The sequence below is a fragment of the Drosophila sechellia genome, chromosome 2L (genome assembly GCF_004382195.2).
Source record: "Drosophila sechellia strain sech25 chromosome 2L, ASM438219v1, whole genome shotgun sequence".
In the NCBI taxonomy this organism is placed as follows: domain Eukaryota; kingdom Metazoa; phylum Arthropoda; class Insecta; order Diptera; family Drosophilidae; genus Drosophila; species Drosophila sechellia.
This window is the reverse complement of record NC_045949.1, coordinates 18213644-18228908: the sequence shown is the minus strand read 5'-3', so window position 1 is coordinate 18228908 and position 15265 is coordinate 18213644. Positions and strand designations below refer to the sequence as shown.

Below are 15265 nucleotides of genomic sequence, written 5' to 3'. Positions count from 1 at the left end.
AGTTTAGTATTTTTTATATTTTAATGCTTAGTATATTTAAGTGCGCTGCCACATTATTTGAGTGACTTTAAAAACATGGTCGTAGAAGGGGTTCTGGGGGGTTGGAAAATCCACAAATACCTACTACATCGAAATTTCAAGTGTTTTATTAACTCATTTATAATGTCGTATAAGTCTTATGATTGCACATTATAAGTGTTCAATATGAAGGGCACATTCATGCGCGATAAATAAATTTCTGTATACTATTTGCATGAAGAACCCCGTTAAAAAGTTTCTATGCTCTGCCCATGGTTGTGATTATTCTTATTGGTCTGCGACAGCTGGAAATTGTAGGCGTTCGTTGAAACGTCTTTAGTGTTTCCGGATTTCTCGCACCCGCACCACGGACATCGAGATGAGCGCCTCCGCGGAGCAGGAGACGGCTCCCATAGCTAATTCCCGTAGTGGTCGTACGGGCAGTGTTTTCCGCAGTTTCGGATCCTTATTCGGCGGCAGCCAAAACAGTGGCGATCGCCCCCACACCCCGCAGGATGGCGACGGATATGTGGAGTTCGGAATGCAGGACCCGGATCGCAGTGGCCGTACGCTCGGCACCTTTGCCGGAGTCTTCAGCCCGGTGGCTTTGTCCATGTTTAGTGCTTTGGTCTTCATCCGAGTCGGTAAGTGCGCGGCGATGACGTCACAAAACACTTGTTGTGATGGTCCGTTGATCTCGGTCTTTTCCACTATTTAACTCTCTTTGTTCAGGCTACATCGTCGGAAATGCGGGCCTGTATGTAACCCTGCTGCAGTTCCTCATCGCCTACGGAATTCTGCTCTTCACGGTGGCTTCGGTCTGCGCCATTTCCACCAATGGAGCCATCGAGGGAGGGGGAGTTTATTGTGAGTAACTAACTAACATGTGTCAGAAATGGTTCAGAAGTACTTTATAATTCTCATTTATTCATATTTTAATTTTTAATCTCTTACTTTGTTTTTAATAAGTAAATTACTTTACAAACATTACAAATTACATACAAAATATATTAAAATGTAACTTTTGTGGTTATTTTCAATTAATGTACATATGTATATGTACATATGTATATAAATATGTACATTAATTGAAAATAACCACAAAAGTTACATTTTAATATATTTTGTATGTCTTACAAACAATAATAATACATGCAAAACTGCATGTTTTTAAGTCAACGACTTGTCAAATATTTTATATGGTAATTGATTTTACTTTTTTAGTATCTCTGACTATGAAATACTTTAAAAATAGACGAATTCGTTACGCTCTGCTTTGGTTTTTCTCGTTTACATTCATTAAATCATTTATTTTATCACATTTTTTTGCAGTCATGATTAGTCGAACGCTGGGACTGGAGTTTGGTGGCTCGATAGGAACCCTCTTCTTCTTTGCCAATGTGGTGGGATCTGCAATGGCCATATCCGGTTGCACTGAGGGCATCATGGATAACTTCGGACCGCGTGGCCATTTTGTGAGCGGTGACTCCCACCTACCGGATGGGGATTGGTGGCGTTTCCTTACCAGCAGCATGATAAACACCCTGCAACTGCTGGTTTGCCTGGTGGGCGCCGCTCTGTTCGCCAAGACGTCAGTGATTATTTTGGCCACCGTGACCGTTTGCCTGTTCGCCACGTACTTTAGTTTTCTAATTGTGGGCGCCACCAATAACACGGTAAGATATCTTTTGGTACACAGAAGAAAAGCCTTTCCATGCATTGATAAGATTTTGTTGCACTATTTACAAACAGCTACTAACAATACCATTTATGTATACATAAAAGAATTAGAATGGTATACAACAAAATAAGGGGAATAATACATATGTGAGGCTACTAATTTTTCAAAGACCTTAAATTTTTTAACCAACTTTTCATAATTATATGGTATGATATAGTATGAAATTACTTTTTTTTGCTGTGTAGCTATTGCTCGTTGAGGAAAAGCCCTGTTGTTCTTATCAATTTAAATGTGATACTGATATCTAGTCTATCTTGGGATCAAATCGGGCTTATTATAAATATTTGGTCAGGACTTACTCGGGGTGATAAATACTTGGTTGGAATTGGACACACATTTTATCATTTATGTGTGGCATTTATAATACCTGGCTGATTCACAAATCTTTTTTTAATTACATTACTTAAAGTCGATTTAACCGAAATGTTTTCCTGATAATTACAAGTATTTGATATGTGAATCATAATGGGTCCGTAAATAGGACATTATAGCAAAAATTGAATGTATTTTAAAGTTTATTTGGGAATTATTTTTTATGTGACATAGAAATATCCATGATTAAAAAAAGGATTATCCACAATCTAATCTTTATCTCAAGGTTGACCTTCATAGCCAATTATTTAAAAAAACAATATTTTCAAGAACATTTTATTTAATACTCGTAAGGCAGGCAGACTATAAGCTGAATAAACTGATAAGAATGTTTGAGTCATTAAAGAGCGTGCCGGACTGCAAGTAATGAAAAACTAAGCATGTATATACAACCTTTCTGGCAACATCAGCACTATACCTTAACACTTTTCTTCTATTCCAGATACCCGTTCCTGGGGACAATATTTTATCGAATACCACAACTTTTCTCGACTATACAGGACTGAATGCCACAACGCTGCGGGATAATCTTGGATCCCACTATGGTCGCGATTACACGTCGAATGGAAAGCAAGTAGACTTCTCCACCACCTTCGGTGTGCTGTTTTCCGGAGTCACTGGCATAATGGCGGGAGCAAACATGTCCGGAGAACTGAAGAACCCATCAAAGAGTATTCCCTATGGCACTCTCTCGGCGGTGGCGTTTACCTTCGTCTCCTACATCATCCTGTCCTTCCTCATGAGCTGCACGACTCCGTACTTTACAATGCAGAACAATTACCTGTTCCTGATGCCCGTGAATCTTTGGCCGCCATTTACGGCGATCGGCATTTTGACCGCCACCTTTTCAACAAGTCTGAGCAATCTGATTGGATCAAGCAGGATTCTGGAGGCATTGTCTAAGGATCAAGTGTTTGGCAGTCTTCTGAACTTTGTGATTCATGGAACTTGGAAGGGCAATCCCATTGCAGCGGTTGCGGTGAGCTGGTGTCTCGTGGAGTGCATTCTGCTGATTGGATCCTTCAACATCATCGCCCAGATTAATTCGGTGCTCTTCATGCTCTCCTACTTAGCCACCAACCTGGCTTGTTTGGGCATTGAACTCACGGGAGCTCCAAACTTCAGGCCCCTATTTAAGTTCTTCACCTGGCACACTTGTCTGGTTGGATTACTGGGCACTCTGATCATGATGTTTGTGATTAACTTCATCTACGCCTCTTCGTGCATTATACTGTGCCTCATCCTGGTGATTGCTTTACATTTGTTCTCGCCTGCCACTCAGGCAGCTCAATGGGGCTCGATCTCCCAGGCTTTGATGTTCCACCAGGTGCGGAAGTATCTGTTAATGCTGGATCCCCGCAAGGATCACGTTAAGTTCTGGCGTCCGCAGATCCTACTGCTCGTGTCATCGCCACGTTCCTGCTGTCCACTGGTGGACTTTGTAAATGATCTCAAAAAGAGCGGTCTGTACATAATTGGTCATGTCAAATTGGGTGACTTCAAGGGCATCGAAGATGCCGAGGACAACCAGCAGTGGTGGTCATTCCTAGATCACATGAGAGTCAAGGCCTTTACAGAGGTCACTCTCAGTCGGAGCATCCGCGAGGGAGTCCAGCACCTGATTCGCTTATCAGGAATTGGAGCCATGAAACCAAACACGATTATCTTGGGTTTCTACGACAGCGAGGCTCCCAGGGACTTTTTTCAAAAGTGTGTATAACTTTTTTATCTGCAAGCATTACAAAACTTATCTATGTACATTTTTTTCAGCGGTTCCTCCCCCTATAAAACCGATGACTTTAATAATGGCGAAATTCAAAACTTCCCCATTCGACGCGATGGCGATCCGAAGCAATTCCAAATTCAGGAGTACGTTCAGATCCTGTGCGACACTCTTAGGATGAAGAAGAATCTGTGCTTGTGCAGAAATTTCCAAAGATTGGACAAAAACTTTATTTCCATGTGAGTAGAAAATGCACTTTTAATTCTTGAGCACATTTTTAGGTGCACATTTTTGAATGTAGGAGCAAACATGTGAAGTACATTGATGTGTGGCCCATAAATATATTCAATCCAACATCTGGAGATCCCTTCGATATGGTGTCTTTGTTCATGATGCAATTGGCGGTGATTATGCTGGCCAAATGGAAGCATCTGAGAGTGAGGATTTTCCTGTGCGAGGCCAATGACGAGCGGACAGTGGGGTAAGTGAAATGAATACAAAATTTTATAAACATTTAATGTATTTATCGTCTATTTTACACAGCACTTTCGACACTCAGACACCGCAAATTGAGATTTTCTCGAAAATGAAGCTGGAGCAGTCTCTTAAGGAGCTGCGCATCACGGCCGACATTGTGGAGATCCAGGAATGGAGCCGGGACACCGACTTCAGCCGACATGCCCGCACCCTCAAGCAGTTCACCGCTCAGGCGGACAATGTGGTGCTGGAGGATGATGACGAGGTGGGCGAGGAGACCCTGAATCGCTCCCTTCTCTACATGCAGCGTGCCAATCAAATCATACGCGAACGCTCCGATCAGACGGCATTATCGTTCATCTATCTGGCCGCTCCGCCGAAGCTCTCGGCGCCGGATTTCGCGCAACGCAGCGCCAGCTATATGGAACTGCTAACCGAACTGACCGCCGATTTACCGCCCACCATTCTCGTCCATGGTGTCAGCACTGTGACCTCCACAACGCTCTAGGCTTCGAATTGAAGATATTCGCGTTTCCATGAGTGATAAAATCCGGAGTGCAACCGGAATAAACCAATTGTGAGGGTGTATTTCCAACATTGTGTGCGTTTTTGTGTGCTCGTAGCTTTATCGAGTAACATTATACATTAGGGTGAGGCGATTAAGTTGGAATGCACATGTCGCCGACGCCGAAAGGGCAAACATATAACTCGATTATTTGATTGTAATTACTTAAAAATTACAAACTTTTTAGAAGAAAAAAACTGCATTGCCTCACCCCATAAAAGTAGTATGCCTTTAGTTTGTTAATTTTATGTTGTAGCTAATTTAATATTTATTCGCACAGACCCACAAAACAATGTCGTAAATTCCGAATCAAAATTTGTAATCATATCAGAGTACTATTGCAACAATTTAATCGAACCCACGTGGACCATCCCTCAACTGATAACTAATATCATATTCAAAACTCATCCCCAACGGAACTCACACCGATATTAACCTCTTTGTGATTGATTATAAATATCTACTATTACTAATTCACGATTAAAAACACCACAGGACAAAAAGTATTAGATAACCGCGTTCCATTGTGGTTGTAAAATTGATGATTTCATATTGCACTTAGTTTGTAATCCATTTTTGGAAGACCTTCACAGCTCGGACGGACATTGATCGATTGTCGTAGACAAGTGTTTTGCGTGTATAAATATATATATATATAGCTAATAATATAATAATTGATCACAGCATTCATTGTAATCGGTTCTTTCCAATATTTTAAATAAAGACTTAGCGATATGTATTTATGTAAATGATATTGGATTTTTACTGGGTATTATACAAAATCGTATATTCATTCATATATAAAAAACTAGATTTTCAGTTATTTGGTTTCGCTAACAAAGGATAAATGGATTTTTCGCCACTATATGAAGCGATATCCTGTTCATTGTTTTATTCTTTCCTTATCGAAGCATCCATTAACACTTCCCCTTTTCAAAAAGGCGGCTCTTATCTGGCTTTAGCTTTGTTTGTGAATCGCTTACCGCTACCATTAACTGCTTATTAAGATAGGGGAGCGGGTCACGTGTAAGAGGACACTGATTGCCCAGCAGGAGCATCTAGGAAATCAGGAGCAGCGGCAGACGGTCAATAGAGTCATAAATGTCACCGGGGATACGGTTGGTCCTGTTGTTTCACTATTTATGTGATGACAATTTATGATACCTATCATTGAAGGTCGGCGTCGCACTCGGGATTGGCCCCGATTACCTGCCCGCGTCCTTTCGAGGATCACTCTCCGTTTCTGTAACTGTTTTTATCCCGATCACCTCTCAAGTGTCAATAAATTCCAATAAACACTCGCAATTGCCTGACACTTTTCGGGGCGCTATCCTTGGCAGCCCAACGGACATTTTGTTGATAGTAAGGACTAGCCGGCCTGGTTAAACATATATCCTTGTTAGACCTTGAAGTGTGCCGTAAGTTATGGCATGAGTTTTGTGGAACTGGGATCTAAGCAAAACATTTAAATATTTATAACTTTTACTTGTAACCTCTCTTTAAAGCGAAGGAAACTATTTCTTGCCTAAGAAATAATTATAGGGCGTACATTTAAATAAAATAATGATCAGCAAAGTTAATTATTAAGAACATTTAAAGTATGCAATTAAAAATTATATTCCAATTCTCCGCTTTCGCTGGAAGCACTCATTTCAAGTCCTTGCTAGACATACTGTCTGGAAAATTTTGCACATCTGTGACCACAACGAATTTACTTGGAAACAAACAAATCTTTGTATATAATAATTCATAATTCCAGATTATTACATGGTAATTATGCTCAGGACAATGGAGTTAGGTCTGAACCATTTCTGACCAACAATGGGACCAAAAACAAAGATCCATTTTCAGGCATTGCAATACAAAGAGTGGAATCAACAAGTGTCGGGCGAGAAGAGATTCCCATGGAATTCCTGGTGACCCCGGGACTCTGACTTCTAATCTCATTTTCGCAATTTAGCGCCAACAACTAATCCGCAAAACGAAAACGATTAATCTGGCAGGGAAAACCCAGAAACACGCAACTGCCCGACGTATCCGAGATTATCATCAGGTGACCTATTGTTGGTCAGAAGAAAAGAAACAAACGGGTATGGATATGGAGTGCGGAGAGAGGTTCCCACTTTCAACCAGAACCGCCCACCAACCGACTACCTATTGTTGCTATTTTGACAGGATCGAGGTCCCAGGTAGCGCAGAAAAATGCTAATTGGAAATTCCAGAACCTCTTTTCGAAGGCGTTGCAGATATTTAGGTTATCCGCGAACCTTTCTCCCGAAAATATTGCAGCATAATGCCTAATCCGGGCCAGGATTTCAACTAAGCTGCGGTCGCGTGGCACTCTTAACAAAGTGAACCGATCGAGCGATCGATCGATCCATCAGCTATCATCATCACCGTCAAGATCAAACGTCAGGATCCTTTGTCGGCTCGGGACTTTGTTCCTTGACAATTTGGGCGAAGTATCTGGGCCATCTTGCAGTGGCATCATTTGTACTCTTTAGCCATGCTCGGCGCTTCTCGGCCAGTGTTTTCCAATTGTTTTGCTCGGTTTCCTTAGAAATTCAGCGAACTCCTCGAATTGATTTTCCCTCTAATGCTGCGAGTCTGTGGAGTTAATTAGCCTTTCGATGCGGTCACTTGAAAGTGGGCTTGATCCCAAGATGACTATGACGTGGAAACCAGAGCATTCGATTGGAAGTATGTGATGTGAGGGTGCAACATATTGCGCCAAAGTTTCGAAGGACACTCGAATGGTTTCAGCATGTTTGAGTAGTAGTAACTCTCCAGTAAAGGCGTTAATATGACACATTTCAAATCCGTTAATATGAAAATAATAAATTCTTAAAAATTAAATATGCAATATTTAATGCAATAATTAAATAAAATAAAATTATTAGTAATATACGTAGATAATGTATTCTTTTAGTTTCCATGAAAGAACACTTTAAAGGAGGTAAATCTAGTATGTTGATAACAAGAATTCTTTTTACAAATGCAATTTATTAAAGGTGATACTTTCTTAGATTTCTTCATGATTTTTTGAATTTTAAACTTCTTGACTTCCTGTAATTTGGCCATGTAAAGCAGGAGAAAGCTACTATTAATACACCCACTTAAATTTGACCCAATAAAGTAAGTACAACCGCCTAAAATCGAAAGTCACAAACCGCACAAGCACAATTGTTGCTCTTTGTTCTGTCCGAGAAATGGGGTTTCCAACCAACCAGTCGAGCACTCCACTCACTAGACCACAGACATGCAACCAAGATGATCCATGGGGATCTTCGAGGGAGCCACATTGTGGAAAATATTCCCATATGACCAGAGTCTTTTGTGCGTTCGCATTTTGACCTTGGCTAAATTTATTTGAATATAAAAAGTCAATTCCAGGGCAAGTAACAAAAGAGGTATGATTACAGACGGTAGCCAAATGACAGGTCAAACAAAAGGAGTCGACCTGTAGCTGATACAGTAAATACCTGGGAGAAAGAGGGAGAGAGTTGCAGCCAGAGACAATTAAACGTCTTGACCGCAAGCCAATTTAGGGCACGGGCTGTGCTGCTGATCCTCAAGAGGTTGGCACTCGGGTACCTGAGCGGATCGGATCAGCTTGAGGCAGCGAATCAGGTAACAGGACATATGGAGTGAACCAATCACGTGAGAGCTGAATAATCGGCAGGCAGCTATATAAAGACCCATCCTCAACCAGCCACTTCAGTTGTCCTTTGAGCCTGCAAACGTAAACATGTTGACCAACAACGAGCTAATGGAGCAGTTCTACTTCCCCGACGAGGCCCCAGCGATTCCCGAGTTCCTGGGCAACGACACCTTCCAGCAGTTGGAGCAGCTCATGTACCAGCAGGAGTTCAGCACCAGCGACAGCCAGTCGGACGGAGCGAACAGTTGCTCCTTGGAGATGTACTACGATACGCCGTCTGTCCTGGAATTGGAGCATATGCTGAGTGCCCAGGAGCAGCAGCAGCACCACCAAGCGAATCCTTTGAGCAAGAGCCAGGGCAGAAGTCCAAGGTACTGGAACAAGCAGCAGAGGAGCAAGCCATACGACAAGCTGTCCACTTCCATGTCTTCATCTGCATCCTCCGCCTCTTCGAGCAGTTCATCGTCCGCGGGATTCGGTGGCGAAGTCCTCAAGAAGCGGCGACTGGCCGCCAATGCTCGGGAACGGAGGCGGATGAACAGCCTGAACGATGCCTTCGACAAGTTGAGGGATGTGGTTCCATCACTCGGGCACGATCGGCGACTGTCCAAATACGAAACTCTGCAAATGGCGCAGGCATACATCGGGGATCTGGTCACGTTGCTTTCCAGAGACTACTAGCCAGTGTGGGCGCTCCTTCATCCTTTCTTCCTCAAATGGAAGTTCCTTTGCGGGCTGTGTTGCAGCAACACCTTCATCCTAGTGGAAATCTTATAAAGGCTGTTAGTTTTACGTTTATTATCATAGTTGTAAATAATTCAAGCAATAATTTTCTAATAAAAATTAAAATAAAATATCAATTACATTGTTTTAAATTCATATGGTATGAAATGGTGGAGTTTGAAAAAAAATAATGTTGGACGAACTTTGAAATTTATATTTTGTGTGAATTGTATCTTTGCATTTTGTGCTGGTACATATATAGAACTTAAAGCAGATATTTTTAGAGAGTAAAAGGAAAAAATACAATAACTATTTTAAAAAGGATAGAAAGATGATAGGTACTGGTACTGAAATGTAAATAACTTATCAGACTTATAAATTTACATAAATATATAAAAATGTGAAAACTCCATTTATCAATCCAACTGATGCCTCCACATTTGTTTATATTCGCCACGCTTTCATCTCAGCCCGAAAAAGGGTATCCTTGTTATCCTTGAAGGATGAGAGCGGCATGGCAAGGTAGGGAGCGCCACGCCCACGAACCAAACGAAAGGTCACAACATCAGTAACCAACCGAGAATTAATGAGTTCCGCTTCCGACTCAAAGTGAGGGAAATCCAAAACAGAAGTGATTAAATGCCGCAAACGTCAACAGGTAAACACTGAGGATAAACACAGTCGCTGCCTTAGATCCTTCGAAGGTTGGACGAAAATTGATTTAAACATAGTCATTTGTAAGTGCTATGGGAACTGTGGGTGGACCGAGCGAGGATCTATCTGAAACGGATGAAGTCGAGGATCCAGAAAGACAAAACACGTATCGTAGGATACAGTTTTCAATTGCAAATATCACATTGATGTTTGTATTTATAGAACTAAATACAGATTGTTAACTTAGCTTACTATAACTATGGTATATTGCTTGAGTCCACAGAAATCTGAGAAATTGCTCTTCACTAAGTCTGGAATAGAATGCACAACGAAATAAGTAAGATATAGTTAGATATATAAGTAAGTATTTAGTAAACTAATTAGGTGGTCAATAAATTCGATAAGCCTTTTAAAATGTTTTTCAAATAGGCAGAATGTTAATGTAATTCTCAAGAACTATATATACTCTTACAAACTTATTTACTCTTGAAATTAGTCAGATCATTGCAACGGTTGTCTCGTTTTTAGTGATACTTTGATTTCAACGATCGATGGATGTGAATGCCACCAATAGGAATAATATATCCCGTTTTCATAGAATTATAAAATCTTGAGATGCCTTAAACTGGATCGTAGCTAATCCAAAAATATTTATTTAATTGATATATAGTAAATTTGAAAATAACGAAGATCGGAAAACATAGTTCTAAAAATGCCATTACAACGATCTGACGAAATTGCTGAAAGGTGTTTTTTATTACCATTATATTTGGATTTTCATTATAAAGTAGTTTAAATCAAATTCAAATCGATATATATTTAAAAAGTTAATATCATTGACCATTAGTGAAGAGTATATTTGAATTACGTTAACAATTAATTTTTGGACTACTTTTCGTTATAACTATTTACAAGTACTAGTGTCTATGGTTAGCACTAGGATCTAAAAGCGAAGGCATTAACTAATCATACACTATATGCTTAATCTATGTCAATACACAAACATAAGTTAAGTCGAGGGTGTAAGTGTAAAGTCTTTGCACGTGTTGTCCTAGATTCCCCTTGATGAAGGCTGCTGACGTTGGCTGATTGGAAACAATTCGCGTTATCATATTTAGTCATCATTTAATAATTTACATAATAAAATAGCTGAACGGGTCTCGTGGATAATTTTATTTAACTTTCACTTCAATTGCTGATGGCTTTTTGTTTAGAATTCAGGTTATATATTTTTTAAAATCACATGAATTTACTTCAATAACAACCATGGCTAGGTAATATTATACACAGCAATGTACAATATCTTCTGCCAACGTCATCTGCCCACCGCCCAAAGGGAAACCAAGAGAAATGTGTGGGGTTGAGTTATCTGTTCTATGCAATACACTTTTTTGTTAAATTAAATCAAAGTGAGATAAGTGAAATCTAAAACTAGTTTCTCTCTTTTTGTAAATCTATAAAATACGTAATTACATCATCCAAGCTTTACCACGCATACGCCCGCGGCCACGCATCGGACCGCCAGGCCCGCCACCCCTAGGAAAAAATGGTCGCGGCCCTGGTCCGGGTCCATCAAATCCCGGTCCGGGCATCCGTTGGTAAGGCGGTCTAAAAGGGCCTGGTCCGGGTCCATTCCATCCCCGACCTCGTCCACGCCCGCGCTGCATTCCATCGGGACCGTTCATCGGTGGACCGGGGAAGCGCTGAAAGGGCGGGAAAGGTTGTCCGTATGGTGGTCGCGGAGGTGGCGGTGCTCCACCTCCTCCCATTTGCATGGGATTCATTTGGTTCCAGGGCTGCTGCTGTTGATGCTGCTGATGTTGGTGATGTTGAAGCTCTTGCTGTTGATTTTGCTGCTGTTCATGGTGTTGCTGCTGATCCTCTTCATCGGGCAAAGGCGGCCCCATAAAACTGTTGTTCGCGTCCCACGGATTTATAAAGTCCGGCGGAGTTTCCAGCAAAACTGGACGCGATGGCGTCAATGCACCATTGGCGTCAATCTCGGCATCTCCACTATCTTCCTTGGGCTCTAAAAGATCATATAGTTTAAAAGTTATAAACATTACCCTAGGGAGATTGCTTTCAACTTACCTCTCAGTGACTCATCAATATCGTCATCCGACATATCCATATCAATTACCATATCAGCAGGATCATAACGAGTAGCTCCATCTACACGATCCGATTCAGATGACGAGCCTGTTTTAAAGGATTAAACTCGTTTTAATTTGTAAAACTTATATTTTTTTTACTTGTACGTACTAGCATTGGATTTAAGCGGCGAACAGGTCTTGCTTTTTGCGTAGTTGTTGCCAGGAGGGGCCATGATACCTTCATCGTTGGGACTCGGGACAATGCGGTAATCCACATCACCGCTGGCAAAGTCCTGTAAGGAAGACTGTCACATATTCATAAAATATTTAACTAAAACTATTAAAAATGCTGCATAAAGTAAGAATTTCCGGCAATTTGTTGTGAGAAAAATAAGATGACTATAAACGTTACCTTTTCTGCTCCGCCAGGTGATCCAGTGAGTGATATTAAATTTCTGTGATCAATGTCCACCAACTGCCTGGACTTGTCTTTGCTCAGACCCAACTTTGCGCCAAAATCGAACGCCGGGGGAAGCTGCAAGGTGCGATGGTCTACGTCCTCGGCGCCCAGCGCTGCAGGATTCGTATGTAGAAGCTCGTTATATTCGATCGGAGCTGCCGTCGAGCTAGCCTTTCTGTCAAAGTGCGGCGGCGAATGGGGAGTTGATTGATTTGCATACGAAGAAGAGCTAGCGCCACTGCTATTAAGGCTAGAGTCCAGCGGCGTCCACGACATACTCATATTCCACGTGCTGTTGAAATCATCTGCCGATCCACTGGAGGGTCCAAACGACGGTGGCAGTGGTGGCGGTGGCATGGGTGCAGGCGTGTACTGGTCGGAAGGATCACCACTGCTTCCTCCGTTTCCGTTATCACCGTAGAGATGCGATGGTGGAGGCGGGATATATTGGTCTTGGCTGTTAGAACCAAACAGGGGCGCATCGGGCGTATATATCGCTGATCCACCAAGACCTGGTATGGAGCCGCTATCGGCACTGGAAATAGGCTCCGGTTTGTAAAAATTGGCACTCGGCACGTATGCCTCGTCGTCCGATCGCGATCCAATCACCTCAATGGCACTTCCCCTATCTTTCGAGTCCCGCTTGAAATCGTTGATGTCGAAGGGCAGCTTGCCACCATCCAGATAACTCGTGAAGCCATTAATACTACCGCCAAAAAGGTTCTGCAAAGAAAATAAATGAATAAACTTGACTGGAATCAATTATTATTTTGTTTGATATAAGTACCAGTGGTATATTATTTTCTTCGGGCAGTTGGAGATCTGCATCGCGTTCGGGTGATGGAGCATTTACGTCCGGCGAGGGTATCGGACTGGACAGGTTGGGTATGGTCTCGTCCAGCTTTCGTTTCACAATTTTAATGCGCGTACCAAAGCTCTTATAGGCCTGTAAGATTTAATTAGTTAGACTTTGTAATATTGATAGCTTAATAGATTCAACTTACACTGGCTACCACTTTGACTTCCTTTCCCTGATGCTCGTAAAACTTTTTCGCTGCTTCAATACTGGCCAGCACCGCCTTTCGACTTTTAATTTCGTTCTGCAGGTTCTTATTGTAGGCATTGATGAAGGCTACACAGCGCTCCACCTCCTTCTCAATGTTCCCGGAGTGACTCTTGTCCTTCAGCTGCTGCTTGATGACTTCGATTTCGAAGGTTGGCGGCTTCGGCAGCTTCTGCATGCTTTTGTCGGTGATCTCGGCCAGCTCGACGCACTCCCTCACCTGGGCGATCAGTGTGGCGTTCTGAAACTCGTCGCTGACATCGACCTGGGACTTTTTGGGCGGCGCTATGTTCAGCAGGCCGCTCAAGTCGCTTAGGTACTCCTCATTGTAGATCTCCCGCTGCTCCCAGATCTTGAAGATTCGTAGGATTTTATCTTTGACGCGCTCGTCGCTGGGGGAAGAAGACATTTTGAAAGGTTAATTAGTATGGCTCTAATATTGAAAAGAAGTCGAAAGTTTAAGAATAAAGTGGATTGAATTTGTTTGTTTTTCAATAAAAATGATAGTCGTGCCTTATGTTTCCGGCTGGGAATACCTACCGCACCATGGTGGTGGCCCTTTGGAGGGCTGTGGCCCAGCACTCCACAAACTCGTAGCGCTTGCGCTTGCTGTACTGGATGACATCGTTGGCCAGATAGAACAGGACCAGGCGGTGGTCGACGCGAACTGCAGAGATAGAGGCGTCATTAGCTTGTGCGGCACGGGCGAGCGCTGCGAACTCACCCCTTTTGAAGACGTTTAGCCAGCATTGGATGATCTTCTTGTGGTTAGAGCGGTGCTGCAGGCACCAGTTCGACATCTGCTGGATACCCTCCTGCGTGTCCTTTAGCGCCTCCAGTCGCGTCTCGAACAGCTCCTCGTCGAAGGTTTCCGTCATTTTAATCGATCCCACTTGGCGGCTGGATGCTCAGCGCATTACAATTGTTTACTACGTTTTTTGCCGCTGTTAATTTTCAGCGTTGTATTTCCACTTTTCTTCTTCTCGCCACACGCGCACTCAATGAATTATCGCTCACTCCACTTTTCCCGCTCGAATTTTCCTCAAACCGTTGACATTTTCAAAGTGTCGCATGGTTTCCACACGTTTTCCCGGCCGTTTTGAGCTACTGTAGCGTTTTTTTGTTGGCTTAAATAATAGCATTCGGTAAAAAACAGAAAAATCGTGCCCACTTTACCTAGAGGTGGTACAAAAGCTGGCGATGCTATCGGTATCTTTGATTACAACGCTGGCCGAAAAGGGACTAACCGATATTAATCGTATCGGGGGCGGGTTGAGAACTTGGATGTATTTAAAAATGTGTATTATGTATTATTATTTATTATTATTATGTGAACAATAAAACCTGTGTGCATTTTATTTAAATATGGTTACAGCATAAGCTTTCACTAAATGAGTTTTAATTCAGCTTGAGCTAACATATTATCAACGTTAACAGAGCTCTATCATTGAGAACAGCGCCTGATGTCGTTTTCTTTTAATAGGTAATTTTGGGCTCCTAACTTGGCATAACATGGTATTAAATGTAGTTAAATATGTTCAAAACTCTTATTAGCACTAGTAAGCATTGGAAACAAACATTTAGATTAGCAATATTTATCGAAACCCCTCTGCATGCGCCCCTGAAGAAAGAGAGCGAATGCTTAACAGCGGTGAACCTATATAAGCAAGCCGCACACGCTGAAAATATCCTGTAAGGATTCGAACGCGACGCGG

At 42.1% G+C, this 15265-nt stretch overlaps 3 protein-coding genes across 5 annotated transcripts; 2 read left to right on the top strand and 1 right to left on the bottom strand.

The window, feature by feature from the left end:
- Window positions 1–313: 313 nt before the first annotated feature.
- On the top strand, window positions 314–5645 carry LOC6614561 (solute carrier family 12 member 9). The gene is made up of 7 exons (XM_032720368.1): window positions 314–662; window positions 751–885; window positions 1351–1694; window positions 2574–3841; window positions 3902–4093; window positions 4156–4335; window positions 4398–5645. The coding sequence occupies exons 1-7, from the start codon at window positions 398–400 to the stop codon at window positions 4837–4839; spliced, it is 2826 nt and encodes a 941-aa protein (XP_032576259.1). The 5' UTR covers window positions 314–397; the 3' UTR covers window positions 4840–5645.
- A 2661-nt stretch (window positions 5646–8306) lies between these two features.
- Window positions 8307–9238, top strand: LOC6614560 (basic helix-loop-helix transcription factor amos). The gene has a single exon (XM_002038952.2). The coding sequence runs from the start codon at window positions 8645–8647 to the stop codon at window positions 9236–9238; it is 594 nt and encodes a 197-aa protein (XP_002038988.1). The 5' UTR covers window positions 8307–8644.
- Window positions 9239–10116: 878 nt separating this feature from the next.
- LOC6614559 (regulation of nuclear pre-mRNA domain-containing protein 2) lies at window positions 10117–14737 on the bottom strand. 3 transcript variants are annotated; one of them, XM_032723695.1, is made up of 9 exons: window positions 14275–14737; window positions 14091–14217; window positions 13492–13942; window positions 13275–13433; window positions 12440–13210; window positions 12197–12320; window positions 12026–12133; window positions 11424–11963; window positions 10117–10245 (listed from the first exon to the last, which is right to left on the bottom strand). In XM_032723695.1, the coding sequence occupies exons 1-9, from the start codon at window positions 14426–14428 to the stop codon at window positions 10178–10180; spliced, it is 2502 nt and encodes an 833-aa protein (XP_032579586.1). In that variant the 5' UTR covers window positions 14429–14737; the 3' UTR covers window positions 10117–10177. The 3 variants fall into 3 exon arrangements, with proteins under 3 accessions (XP_032579586.1, XP_002038987.2, XP_032579580.1); XM_002038951.2 differs by lacking the exon at window positions 10117–10245 and having other exon boundaries at window positions 10753–11963; window positions 12197–12332; window positions 14275–14428; XM_032723689.1 differs by lacking the exon at window positions 10117–10245 and having other exon boundaries at window positions 11404–11963; window positions 14275–14428.
- Between the last annotated feature and the right edge of the window lie 528 nt (window positions 14738–15265).